The 14,356-nt window shown below is 39.2% G+C and overlaps 1 protein-coding gene across 1 annotated transcript; it reads left to right on the plus strand.

Moving 5' to 3' along the window:
- Nucleotides 1–12,769: 12,769 nt before the first annotated feature.
- On the plus strand, nucleotides 12,770–13,853 carry LOC105539990 (olfactory receptor 1Q1). The gene has a single exon (XM_011980464.1). It carries the CDS (start codon nucleotides 12,850–12,852, stop codon nucleotides 13,792–13,794), a length of 945 nt encoding a protein of 314 aa, XP_011835854.1. The 5' UTR covers nucleotides 12,770–12,849; the 3' UTR covers nucleotides 13,795–13,853.
- Nucleotides 13,854–14,356: the final 503 nt, after the last annotated feature.

Raw genomic sequence — 14,356 nt, forward strand, 5'->3', positions numbered from 1 at the left:
GCCTATCATGGGGAGGGGGTGGGGGGAGGGATTGCATTGGGAGTTATACCTGATGTAAATGACGAGTTGATGGGTGCTGACGAGTTGATGGTTTCAGCACAGAACATGGCACAAGTATACATATGTAACAAACCTGCACATTATGCACATGTACCCTAGAACTTGAAGTATAATAATAATTAATTAATTTAAAAAAAGAATTATCCTATTGCAGATTTCAAGACAACAGTGTTAGCAAACTGATCAATGAAAAGAAAAGTGTAACTCAGTGAATTGCATTCACACATCACAAGGCAGTTTCTCAAATGCTTCTTTCCAGATTTTATGTGAGGCTATTTCCTTTTTCACTATTGGCCTCAATGCACTCCCAGATATCACTTTGCAGATTGCATGAAAACAGTGTTAGCAAACTGTTCGTGAAGAGAAAGGTGTATCTCTGTGAGTTATTTCACACATCCCAAACAAGTTTCTCCGAAAGCTTCTTTCTTGTGTTTATTTGAGGATATTTCCTTTGTCACCGTAAGCTTCAATGCGATCCAAAATATCCCTTCTCCGATTCTCCAAAAACCGTGGTAACAGACTGCTCCATGGAATGAAAGTGTAACTCTGTGAGATGAATTCAAATACCAGAAAACAGATTCTCAGCTTCTTTCCAGTTTTTATCAGGAGGATATTTCCTTTTCCACCATAGCCCTGAAGGCGCTCCCAAATATCACCTTGAGGATTCCACAAAAAGAGTGTTAGCAAACTGTTTCATGAAGAGAAAGGTGTATCTCTGTGAGGTGAATTCACAAATCATCAACAGGTTTCTCAAAAAGCTTCTTTCTAGTTTGTATCTGAGGATATTTCCTGTTCCACCAAAGCCCTCCATGAGCTCCCAAATATCACTATGCGGGTTCCTCGAAAACAGTGTTAGCAAACTGTTCATGTAGAGAAAGGTGTATCTTTGTGAGTTCATTTCACACATCACCAACAAGTTTCTCAGAAAGCTTCTTTCTCATGTTTATTTGAGGACATTTCCTTTGTCAGCGTAGGCTTCAATGCGATCCAAAGTATCCCTTCTCAGATTCCCCAAAAACCGTGGTAACAGACTGCTTGCTGCAGGGGAAGAAAGTGTAACTCTTTAAGATGAATTCACACATCACAAAGCAGTTTCTTAGAAAGCTTCATTCTTCTTTTTATCTGATGATATATCCTTTGTCACCATAAGCTTCATTGCACTAAGAATTATCCTACTGCAGATTTCGGGACAACAGTGTTAGCAAACTGATCAATGAAAAGTGTAACTCTGTGAGTTGCATTCACACATCACAATGCAGTTTCTCAGAATGCTTCTTTCCAATTTTTATCTGAGGATATTTCCTTTTTCACCATAGGCCTCAAGGCGCTCTCAAATATCACTTTGCAGATTCCACGAAAACAGTGTTAGCAAACTACTTCTTGAAGATAAAGGTGTAACTCTGAGAGATGAATTCAAACATCACAAAGAAGTCTCTCAGAAAGCTAAAGCTTCTTTCTAGTTTTTATTTGAGGACATTTCCTCTGTCAGCGTCGGCTTCAGTGCGAGCAAAAATATCCCTTCTCAGAATCCCCAAAAAAGGGGTAGCAGACTGTTCCATGAAACGAAAGTGTAACTCTGTGACATGAATTCACATATCAGAAAGCAGTTTCTCAGAAAGCTTATGTCTACTTTTTATCTGATGATATTTCCTTTTTTACCATAAGTTTCATTGCGCTAAGTATTATCCTATTGCAGATTTCAAGACAACAGTGTGCCCAAACTGATCAATGAAAAGAAAAGTGTAACTCAGTGAATTGCATTCACATATCTCAATGCAGTTTCCCAGAATGCTTCTTTCCAGATTTTATCTGAGGCTATTTCTTTTTTCACTATAGGCCTCAATGCGCTCCCAAGTAACACTTTGCAGAATGCAGGAAATCAGTATTAGCAAACCGTTCATGAAGAGAAAGGTGTATCTCTGTGAGTTGATTTCACACATCACAAACAGGTTTCTCAGAAGGCTTCTTTCTCGTGATTATTTGAGGACATTTCCTTTGTCAGCGTAGTCTTCAAAGCTATCCAAAATATCCCTTCTCAGATTCCCCCAAAACCATGATAACAGACTGCTGCATGAAACAAATGTGTAAGTGTGTGAGATGAATTGAAGTATCAGAAAACAGTTTCTCAGAAAGCTTCTTTCTCCTTTTTATCTGAGGTTATATCCTTCATCACCATAAGCTTCATTGCACTAATAAACATCCTATTGCACATTTCAAGACAACAATGTTAGCAAACTGATCAATGAAAAATGAAACTCTGTGAGTTGCATTCACACATCACAATGCAGTTTCTCAGAATGCTTTTTTCCAGTTTTTTCTGAAGATATTTACTTTTTCACCATAGGCCTCCATGTGCTCCCAAATATCATTTTGCAGATTCCACAAAAACAGTGTAAGCAAACTGCTTCATGAAGAGAAAGGTGAATCTCTGTGAGATGAACGCAGACATCAGAAAGCAGTTTCTCAGAAAGCTTCTTTCTAGTTGTTATCTGAGGATATTTCCTTTTTCAAAATAGCCCTCAGGGGCGGAGCAAGATGGCCGAATAGGAAATAGCTCCAGTCTCCAACTCCCAGCGCGAGTGACACAGAAGACCGGTGATTTCTGCATTTTCAACTGAGGGTACTGGGTTCATCTCACTGGGGAGTGCCAGACGATCGGTGCTGGTCAGCTGCTGCAGCCCGACCAGCGAGAGCTGAAGCAGGGCGAGGCATCGCCTCACCTGGGAAGCGCAAGGGGGAAGGGAATCCATGAGAGACAGGGATAAAAGAAGGCAAATATCAAAGTGAAGAGAAGAGAGCATCAGGACTCTGATAGCTAGGGAAACAACAGGAGACAGCAGAGCCAGAGAAGGTCAAAAAATCTGCTATAAAAGGGCAGATAGTATTAGTTCATTTTTATATATTTTAGAGACAGGGGTCTCACTATATTGCCCTGGTCAGATTCAAACTTCTGTGCTCTAGCAATTCTCCTGCCCCAGCCTCCCCAGTAGTGAAAACTACAGGTGCATGTGACAGTGCCCAGCAGTATTAATTATTTAAGGGAAAAATATATTGAGTTGGGAAAGAGTGAGAGCAGGAGGCCAGACCTGTTAAGTCTCCTTCAGATCAGAATTCCCCAGAATATTGGAATTTTCACCTACATTCGCAACCTTCTTAGTGTCACTCAAATTTTATGTGTGGAGAAATCAAGGAAACTAAAGGCTTAGTGACTTGCCTAACACATGGCATTAGAGTTCATGTTTTACATTATTCTACCCAATAAAAATATAGAGGTTTCATGCAAAGGACTATATCAGGTGCTACAGACTGAATGTTTGTGTCTCCCCGAAGTTCTTATGTTGAAGCCTAATCACCAACGTAATGGTATTTAGATGTGAGGCTCTTGGGAGGTAATTGGAGTCAGAGGTCATGAGAGTGGAGACCTTCTGAATGACAATAATGATCTTACAAGAAGAGACATGAGAGAGAGATGATCTCTCTCTTGGCCATCTAAGGATACAATGAGAAAGGAGCTAACTATAAGCCAGGAAGTGAGTCCTCACCAGACACAAGATCTAACAGTGCCTTGATCCTAGACTACCCAGTCTCTAGAAAACATGTTTGAAAACACAAAATTACCAGAGTTTCATTTATCAGCAAGGCTGATTCCTAACAGATTCGACTATTAAAAACAAAAGAAAACTATAAGGCAATTAAAAGAACAATAGAAAACAATGAAGAAAAATTCTAACCATTCAGTTATTTTGCTTTGAATAACTACAGCAAAGAATAAAGGGAGAGGGAGAGTGGAAATTTTCTAAGTTTAAATTTTTTAATTTGAAACTAAGTTTTAGTTTTAAATGTCATTATTTACAATCAGGCTTATGTGATATTTTTAGTGTTTATCAAAAGATTATAATAGCATTGCCAAATACTTAACCTTCTATCATGTTTTATCCACTTTCATCAGTGGATTAGAATAGGATAAATAAGATTTTGATAAGACTTTTAGAGAACATGAAGCTGGGAAAAGAATTGGATATGTTGGGTGAAAGAATCAAGTTTTTAAAAAGTTTCTTAAGGTTGGAATGATGGATCAATTCTGTAAGAAAATAAAATATGGAGGTGAGTAAAATTCGATACTGGTCTGCAAAATGACTTTATACATACAGCACTGGAAAGAGAGACAGGGAAAATGGCAGTACGACAGTGGCATGTATGAGTCAACACTGGATTTTTCATGGCCTTAGTTCATTGATTGCTGTTGAAAAAGTAAACATAATCTTTGACTTCATAAATACAGGTGCAGACCAAAGGAGGGAAACATCTTCTTTCTGCTCTGATAACAACCTGAAGTCTAGGTATTATCCTTGACTTTTCTGCCTCTTCCATTCCCTCCATCCTCTCCATCACCACCTATTATCAAGTCTACCTCCAGAACTTCTCTTGAATCTGTTCACTTCTCTTCATCTACTGATGTTCTAATCACCATCAACTCTTTCCTGGATAACCACAATCACTTCCCAACTGGTCCCTTTCCCTCAGTTTTCTGTGCCTGCCTCAGTCTTCCAAATTATTGTTCACGTAGAAACCAAGAGAATTTATTAAAAATGCAGATCTTTATGTTCTATGCTGTTATTTATAACCCTTCAGAGGTTTTCCCCATTGGTGCTAGAATAGAGAACAAGCATGTTTATACAATTGACAAGGCCCCTGGATGGTCCAGACTCTGCGCCTTCACCTCACAACGCTGACTTTTTTCCTCTCGTGCTGTTTAACCCTGCTGCCCCCTTTCCATAAATATGTCAAGTTCTTGCTGGCCTTAGGGCCTCCACATAGGTTCCTTCTGCCTGAAATATTTTCTCCTCGTCTTCTTCTTCCTAATTTCCACTCATTATTTGGATCTCAGATGAAGCCTCACTTCCTCACTGCTATGTTCTGAATGTTTATGTCTCCCCAAAATTCTGTTGAAAACTAACCATCAGTGTGATGGTTTTTGAAGGTAGGACCTTCGGGAGGTGATAAGACAATGAGGACAAAGCCCTCATGAATGGGTTTAGTGCCATTATAAAAGAGGCCCCAGAGAGCTGCCTTGACCTTTCCACCATGTAAGGACATGGTGAGAAGTCACCAGTCAGGAATCAGAAAGCAGCTTTCACCAGTGCAGCATCTGCCAGCACCTTGATCTTGGACTTCCCAGCCTCCAGAACTGTGAGAAATATATCTCTATTGTTTATAAGCTACGCAGTTCATGTTTATAAGCTACTGACGTTTGGGCTGCTATAACAAAATAAATACCAAGATTGATGCTGCTATAACAAATACCTAATGTGGAAGCAACTTTGGAACTGGGTAATGGTAGAGGCTGTAAGAATTTTGAAATGCATGCTGGAGAAACCATACATTTCTGTGAATGGACCATAAAGGGCAATTCTGGAGAGGGCTCAGAGGAGAGGAAGGTTGTAGAGCAAGCCTCAGTCTTCTTAGAGAATATCCAAGTGGTTGTAAATAGAAGGTTTATTAAAATATGAGTGTTAAAGGCCATTCTGATGACAAAAATATGCTTGTAAAAGAACATCTATTGTAGCATTGTCTTTGTAAGGCCAGAACGAAGAAGATAAGTAAGTGGCATGAGGGGGAAATGTGGAAATGTTTAGAACTTGTGGTACACCTAATATCCTCTGAAATGCCTTAAAAATAATAATGTAGGTCCAAGAGTGCTATAGGAGGTCCACGATATATTGATGAGAGAAACAAAGAAAGTTCCAGAACAAATGATTCCATTTTTATAAAAACAAAATTTTTTATATCCAAGTTAATTTGTGCATAGAAATTGTCTAAATGGGTACATATTACAATAATAGCAATTACTCCTAGAGATGAATCAGGTAGGGAATGGTGAGAAACACTCTCACTTTTTATTCAACATATTTCTTACTGCTAATTTTTTTAAAATATAAGTATGTGCCATTAAAAAGCAAATAAGATGCTGCATCTCTAAGAAAGAAATCAGGCAGGGTGACAGTCCTTCCCCGCCTTGACCATATCGAAGTTTCTATGGGCTTTCTTATCAAAGCCAAATTTTGGAGGACATACAGTCAACCCCATGTCCAAACTGATCTCCCAGGCCCTGGCTGCTCTCCTGGGATCAGCTGAGCTGCTAAGCCACAGTCACTAACACTGACACCAGGAGCACTGTCTCATGGGCCTCACTCCCCAGAGAAGTTAGTGAGGTTGGACAATGACACATTTGGGACTCTATGCTTGTGAGAACCATGGAATCCATGCAGAAGCATGTGATAAAACATCAGCTCCCAGCACCATCCCCAGAGAGGTCCTCCTGCCCCTGACGAGCAGAAGCACTACCAGGAGTCTGGCAGCTCTACCCCTACTGCCCCTCCCTGATGCCTTTCTTTCTTCTGTGCTTGAAAACTTCCTCTGTCTTCCCTGAGTGGTCAGCTCCATGCTGCTGTCAGAACAAGACATGATGACAGATGTTGCCTGAGGCGGGTTGGGAGAGCCAGGGCCAGTACAGCTGAAAGGTAAATATCTGCACTTAGGGGCCTGCACACCAGAGCACAGAAGTTTCTGGACACCTCAGATAATTCTTATATAGTCTTTCAGTAATTTCTGGAGGGAGGACCATCTTTCTCAAAACTGATCCTTTGTACGATCCTGTTGAGTATTGTGAAGTTTGTCTGTGACCTCCTAATCTTCTTGTGTTTTTCCTCCCCTCATCATGCCTCCTCCTCACATCATCCTCAGACATGCTATGTCTTTATGGACGCTCCCATTTCCCCTTATCAAAACCTATCCACAAAAGATATGAACGATTTATAGGTTGGTGCAAAAGTAATTGCAGTTTTTGCCATTATTTTCAATGGAAGTAATTGAAAATTATTCACTAATACATAGCGAAGAGTAAAATTTTCCCTGAGTCAGAGAAAATAGCTAACAGATTCCAGAGATTTTCAATCCATCAGGGAGGTATTATGAATAATCAGAGTTAGGTGACCCAGAAATCATCACTGGACATGGTTGTTCACTGTGTCTTCTCTTAACAACTGACCCAGATTTTCTTCCCACTTCTGAGAAACTCAGAGACTTTATTAAGTCATGTTATCCCAGTGTCTCCTCTACTTACAAAGGGCAGTTTATGGATCCGATTGCTAGCAGTTATAGAAAGCTATTCTGGGATAGCAAAGGATAGGAAATCCAGGTTCCCACAGAAATTTAAAATAAACAACTTCTCACTGTTTCTTGGGACATTTAAAGGGCCTTCATGTCTATAGTCTCTTCCGATATTCTTTGATATCAAGCTTCTGCATTGAAAGCAGTTATTATTCTTCCCATTCCCCAGATGAAGAAGCTGAGGCTCCCGAGAAAGGAAGCGGTTTTCCCAATGTTTCAGAACATTTTCATGGCAGACCCGGGACCAGAGCCCAGATAGAAAATGGAAATTTCCCGGGTCAAGCTCCACTCCTACACACAACATTACTGTTTTATTTTAAAATCCACATCCTTTTATCAAGTAATGTTCTCCTCTTTGAGTTCCCCATTCTTAGTCTCCTGCTTCCTTGTCCACACCACACTCCTCCTCTCTGCCATAAGGGCCCATATGCTGCACTATAGGTCAGATAGGATGATTTCTGCCAGCCATGAGGAAGACAAGGAGGACTCTAAGTTTCTAGGCAGCTACCCACCATCCGCTTCTGGGACTCTCTCTACCTTTTTGAGTAGCTGTGTCACAAGAGTTACATGGACATTGCCCAGGTAGCATCTGGGCACAGGCTACTGGCTGTCAAGTAGAGCTCAGTCCGCTCACAGGCCTTTCCGAAGATCTGGAAAGAAAGATAAATCTCATGTTTCCTAAACCATAAACTCAGGGCCACCTGACGCCCAGCCCTGCAGGCTAGAAATGTGAATCTTCATTTGAAGACTCCAATTACAATGCCACATTTTAAGAGAAAACCAGCACAGGGAAGGAATGGAAGGTGTTTTCCATTCCATTCCAACAAGCTATTAAGTCATGTTATCCCAGTGCCTCCTCTATTTACAAAGGGCACTTTATGGATCTGATTGCTAGCAGTTACAGAAAGCTATTCTGGGATAGCAAAGGATAGGAGACACAGGTTCTTACAGAAATTTAAAATAAACAACTTCTCACTGTTAAATCGGTGAGGTCGGAGAGGAAGAGTTAGACTGATGATCAACCTGGATCTAACTCTACTCTCTTTGACCCTGAGAAAGTTAATTCATCTCCCTCATCCTCAGTTTCATGATCTCAGTATGGGAATCATAATATCTATGCTTAGTTTTATAATGAGGATTAAACTAGAAAAAATATGATGGGTGCTTATCATTGTCCAATGCACAGGATAGCACAGTAGAAAAGAAGGAAACAAAGAGGAAAATAGAAGCTAGAATAGCAAGAGAAAACTTAAGAAGTAGCATAGCCCCACGGTTGAGAGCATAGGCTTTGAGGTCAGACAGAGCTGAATCCAAATTTCATTTCTACCACTTACTAAATCTGTGACCTTGAGCATGTCACAGGACCCTTCCAAGCTTCAATTTCTTCTTATAAAGTGGAGCTAACACCTATGTCACAGAATTGCTGTGATCACATGAAAAACATATATACAGCTCTTAGAATAATTCCTGGTATATAGTAAGTGCTCAGTAAATGTGCACTTTTATTTTACATATTTGTCCCCTTGAGCTGTACATAGTGGCATCCTTTAGCTTGAGGCATGAAAGCAGACAGACTAGGAATGATAAATTCTATTCTGTGAAGAAGAAACTAAATAAGTGAAATAGGCAGTCAGGCACATATGAGCCCTAGTGGTTCCCAGACATAAGTGTGAAGTCGTCACTACTTACTACTAAGTTATACTGAGCGAATCACTTCACCTCCCTAAGCCTTGGTATTCTCATATATAAAATAAGGATAGTAAGTGATTGTGGCTAGGACATACAACTAGACAAATAATGAGATTGCTATATGGATTATCTGAGATATGTGTAAAAGTGCCTTACATAGGAACAATTCTTAACTGCTGGCACTTTTTCCTCCCAACAACCAAATTGCACAGTCTAAGAATTCTTATAGCCATAAACACATTTTATTTGTGGGCTGCCAACTCTGATCTCTACCCAAAAAGATTATTTGGTTATTATTTATGACCAGATTAAATCATTATGACTACCCTGTGATGAAAAATCAGACTCTTAGAATATTGCTTAGTTCTGGAAATGACATTTTAAGGACAGATGCAAAGTGAACAGCTTCACAGTAGAAACCTGGATGGCAGAAAAACCTGGAGACTCTATGTTTAACAAGACTGAAAAAAAATGAAAAAAAAAATCGCCAGCATTTACTGAATATTTTCCAGAAAGCAGGTACTCTCATTTAATCCTTGTAACAACCTTAAGAGTAATAAACTATAAAAATCTCCATTTGACAGAGGAGAAAATGAAGGCTGGACTTTTAACCACTGCACGGTGCTGCACGTTTCGATTTCTCAAGGGCTGTCATGGTGAAGAATGACAGGCTTGCTGTGTGAGATCCCAGAGGACCAACCTCATTCTGCGAGACAGAAATGAGAGGCAATCATACTTTAGCTTCTCCTGTTAAAAAAAAAAAAAAAAAAAAAAATTCTGACAACTAGAGCTTCCTGCCCCTAAAAGCATTCAAGAGGAGAAAGGATGTTTACTTCCTCAGGATCCTATAAAAAGAGACTGAAAATTGATTGAGAAGTTGGGTCAAGTTCTTATGCTTTAAGACCCATGCACTTTTAAAAACAGGCATATAAAATTATTCATTTGATGTTTAAATAGCTATAAGTATATAATACATGGAGTGTTGTACTTTTAAAATAAAACTTTACATTATTTCTTAAAATGTACCCAATGGCATCTAAACACAGAGTGATTTGATAATCACATCGTTCATTTTTAAAATGCAAGAACAAAGTCATCAGTAAAAGCTGTACATTTTACATCATTCCTTCTCCATTTAAACATGTATTTCCATTCTTCTCCTATACATTTTTTATTTTATTTTATTTTTTATTTATTATTACTATTATACTTTAAGTTCTAGGGTACATGTGGATAACGTGCAGGTTTGTTACTTATGTATACTTGTGCCATGTGGGTGTGCTGCACCCATCAACTCGTCAGCACCCATCAACTCATCATTTACATCAGGTATAACTCCCAGTGCAATCCCTCTCCCCTGGCCCCTCCCCATGATAGGCCCCGGTGTGTGATGTTCCCCTTCCCGAGTCCAAGTGATCTCATTGTTCAGTTCCCACCTATGAGTGAGAACATGCAGTGTTTCGTTTTCTGTTCTTGTGACAGTTTGCTAAGAATGATGGTTTCTAGCTGCATCCATGTCCCTACAAAGGACACAAACTCATCCTTTTTTATGGCTGCATAGTATTCCATAGTGTATATGTGCCACATTTTCTTAATCCAGTCTGTCACTGATGGACATTTGGGTTGATTCCAAGTCTTTGCTATTGTGAATAGTGCTGCAATAAACATACGTGTGCATGTGTCTTTATAGCAGCATGATTTATAATCCTTTGGGTATATACCCAGTAATGGGATGGCTGGGTCATATGGTACATCTAGTTCTAGATCCTTGAGGAATCGCCATACTGTTTTCCATAATGGATGAACCAGTTTACAATCCCACCAACAGTGTAAAAGTGTTCCTATTTCTCCACATCCTCTCCAGCACCTGTTGTTTCCTGACTTTTTAATGATTGCCATTCTAACTGGTGTGAGATGGTATCTCCTTGTGGTTTTGATTTGCATTTCTCTGATGGCCAGTGATGATGAGCATTTTTTCATGTGTCTGTTGGCTGTATGAATGTCTTCTTTTGAGAAATGTCTGTTCATATCCTTTGCCCACTTTTTGATGGGGTTGTTTGTTTTTTTCTTGTAAATTTGTTTGAGTCCTTTGTAGGTTCTGGATATTAGCCCTTTGTCAGATGAGTAGATTGCAAAAATTTTCTCCCATTCTGTAGGTTGCCTGTTCACTCTGATGGTAGTTTCCTTTGCTGTGCAGAAGCTCTTTAGTTTAATGAGATCCCATTTGTCAATTTTGACTTTTGCTGCCGTTGCTTTTGGTGTTTTAGACATGAAGTCTTTGCCCATGCCTATGTCCTGAATGGTACTATCTAGGTTTTCCTCTAGGGTTTTTATGGTATTAGGTCTAACATTTAAGTCTCTAATCCATCTTGAATTAATTTTCGTATAAGGAGTAAGGAAAGGATCCAGTTTCAGCTTTCTACTTATGGCTAGCCAATTTTCCCAGCACCATTTATTAAATAGGGAATCCTTTCCCTATTTCTTGTTTTTCTGAGGTTTGTCAAAGATCAGATGGCTGTAGATGTGTGGTATTATTTCTGAGGACTCTGTTCTGTTCTATTGGTCTATATCTCTGTTTTGGTACCAGTACCATGCTGTTTTGGTTACTGTAGCCTTGTAGTATAGTTTGAAGTCAAGTAACATGATGCCTCCAGCTTTGTTCTTTTGACTTAGGATTGTCTTGGAGATGCGGGCTCTTTTTTGGTTCCACATGAACTTTAAAGCAGTTTTTTCCAAATCTGTGAAGAAACTCATTGGTAGCTTGATGGGTATCCTGTTGCAATAAACTTTTATGCTGGAAAGTCTCTTATAATCACCTGTATTACTTTTCACAATAAAGAATAAAAGTTTTTTTTATTTCTAATGACCACAAAATTTTCTTAAAATAATTGTGAAAAATCATCTACATTGAGTTATTATCACAATTATTACTAGTTCAAATAACTGACCAAAACTATGTAATTGTTAGCTTCAATAACATTAAGTTGCCAATGTTCACCTATTTTGATCTACAAAAATGGTAATTTCATATGGTAATATATCACAAACTTTGAAAATAATTCTTATATCTAAATAATAAGGTTTTAATTAAAGGCATCTAGTAGGAGATTTTTTACTTCATATATCTAAAAATGAGTATTACTTATTACTAAAATCAGTCAAAATCAACATCAATTATATTACCGTTTAGGTTTCATTTGTTACATAGGAAACAAGATTATGCATTAGGTGACATCTTAAATATAAGACAAGTTTAGAAAAGAGAAATGTGGAAATTGAGGATCTAGAAAATTATTTTCCTAAAACCATTATCTTTTTACTGAGAAGTCTCTGGATATCAGCCAGAGTATGTGTCCCCCAAAGTGAAAATTGCTGAACCAAATGACCTCTGATCTCCCTTTCAGCAGGCAGATTCCTTGGTTATATAACTCATCAACAGGTCTTATTATCATGAATAAGACGGCTTGGTTTTAATCTGGAGAGTCATGTTATATAGTGGTTAATAGTATAATCTTTGGCACCAGATAAATGTGACTTAAATTCATATTTTGCTCTTTATGAATTTAAGCTTTCCGTCCCTGTTTTCAAATTTATAAAAGTGAAATAATAATAGTAGTAGTAGTAGTAATAGCCTCATAGAGTTGATTTAAATATGATAACACAGAAAAGTCCCTGGTTTAAGGTAAATGTTCTGAAAATGTTAGCTATGGGGATATTAGGTAGGTGCAAAAGTAATTGTGGTTTTTAGCCAAATTTTTAATAATGATGACGTTAATGAAAAATCCATATTATTTTGGAAAAGTCACAATCACTTAATCCCTTTATTAGCACCATGTTTATTTTACACTGGGGCACAACAGTGACTAACTAAACAGCCTGCCCGTATGTCCAAGTCTATAGAAATAATTATTTTTGTTCTTATGGCAAGAGATGGACAATAGCAATTGGACCAGTGTGTCCCATTTTGTTCTCTTGGGCATTTCCACCCACCCAGAAGAGCGAATCCCACTCTTCCTTGTTTTTTCACTCATGTACACAATCAACATTTCTGGCAACTTGGCCATCATCACACTGATTCTCTCTGCTCCACGCCTCCACATCCCTATGTACATCTTCCTCAGTAATTTGGCCTTGACAGACATCTGCTTCACCTCCACCATGGTCCCCAAGATGCTGCAGAATGTTTTCTCCCCTACAAAGGTAATTTCCTACACAGGCTGTTTAGCCCAAACTTATTTCTTCATTTGTTTCGCAGCCATGGAAAACTTCATCCTGGCTGTGATGGCCTATGACAGGTACATCGCCATCTGCAACCCTTTCCACTACCCTATGATCCTGACTAGGATGCTGTGTGTGAAGATGGTGATGATGTGCCATGCCCTCTCCCACCTTCATGCACTGCTGCACACCTTTTTCATGGGCCGACTAATCTTCTGTGCAGATAAGAGAATCCCTCACTTCTTCTGTGACCTCTATGCTCTGATGAAGATCTCCTGCACCAGTACCTACCTCAACACCCTGATGATTCACACAGAAGGTGCTGTTGTAATCAGTGGAGCTCTGGCCTTCATTACTGCCTCCTATGCCTGCATCATTTTGGTGGTCCTCCGGATCCCCTCAGCCAAGGGCAAGTGGAAAGCCTTTTCTACCTGTGGCTCCCACCTCACTGTGGTAGCCATATTCTATGGCACCCTCAGATGGGTCTACTTCCGGCCCCTTTCCAGCTATTCAGTGACCAAGGGTCGCATTGTAACAGTTGTGTACACAGTGGTGACTCCCATGCTGAACCCCTTCATCTATAACCTGAGGAATGGGGATGTCAAGGGAGCCTTCATGAAATGGATGAGCAGAATGCAGACATTTTTCTTCAGATAAAACCCCAAACACAGTTCAGAGATTTACCTATGATTCTGGAGAAATAATGTTGTGCCTCACAGATCTGCTTTCTTTAGAACTTTCTGTGTGTGAAGAAATATCTAAGTTAGCTATATATCATGTATTTTCTCATTGGATATTACCCAGAGAAATCTATTAAATCCAAAGTACATAAAACAAAAAAGAGCCACCATGTACTTAGTGTAAAACACAAGCATTTCTTTAACTATAATTAACAGTGTTCTCTGCAACTAAACACTAGGGCTGTAACTCTCAGAGTTCTTAGATGTAGGCAATAGAAACTGATTCTGGCTTATGCATGCAGGAAATGAGTTTCTTGAAAAGATACGTGGAGTTCATGCATTTCCAAGGCTAGGGAACTACACTCAAGAAAAATGACAAGAATAATAAAGGTCATATAAGAACCACAGTGAAAATCAAATCTCAGAACCAGTCTGATGAGGACACTACTATTGCCACCAAACTGTATTCACTGCAGCTTGTACCTCCTCCTATACTACCTGCAGTAGTCACTGGGCATAGTCCTTGAAGGTCTATAAAC

The sequence above is a fragment of the Mandrillus leucophaeus genome, unplaced genomic scaffold (assembly GCF_000951045.1).
Source record: "Mandrillus leucophaeus isolate KB7577 unplaced genomic scaffold, Mleu.le_1.0 Scaffold2121, whole genome shotgun sequence".
NCBI classification, from domain to species: Eukaryota; Metazoa; Chordata; class Mammalia; order Primates; family Cercopithecidae; genus Mandrillus; species Mandrillus leucophaeus.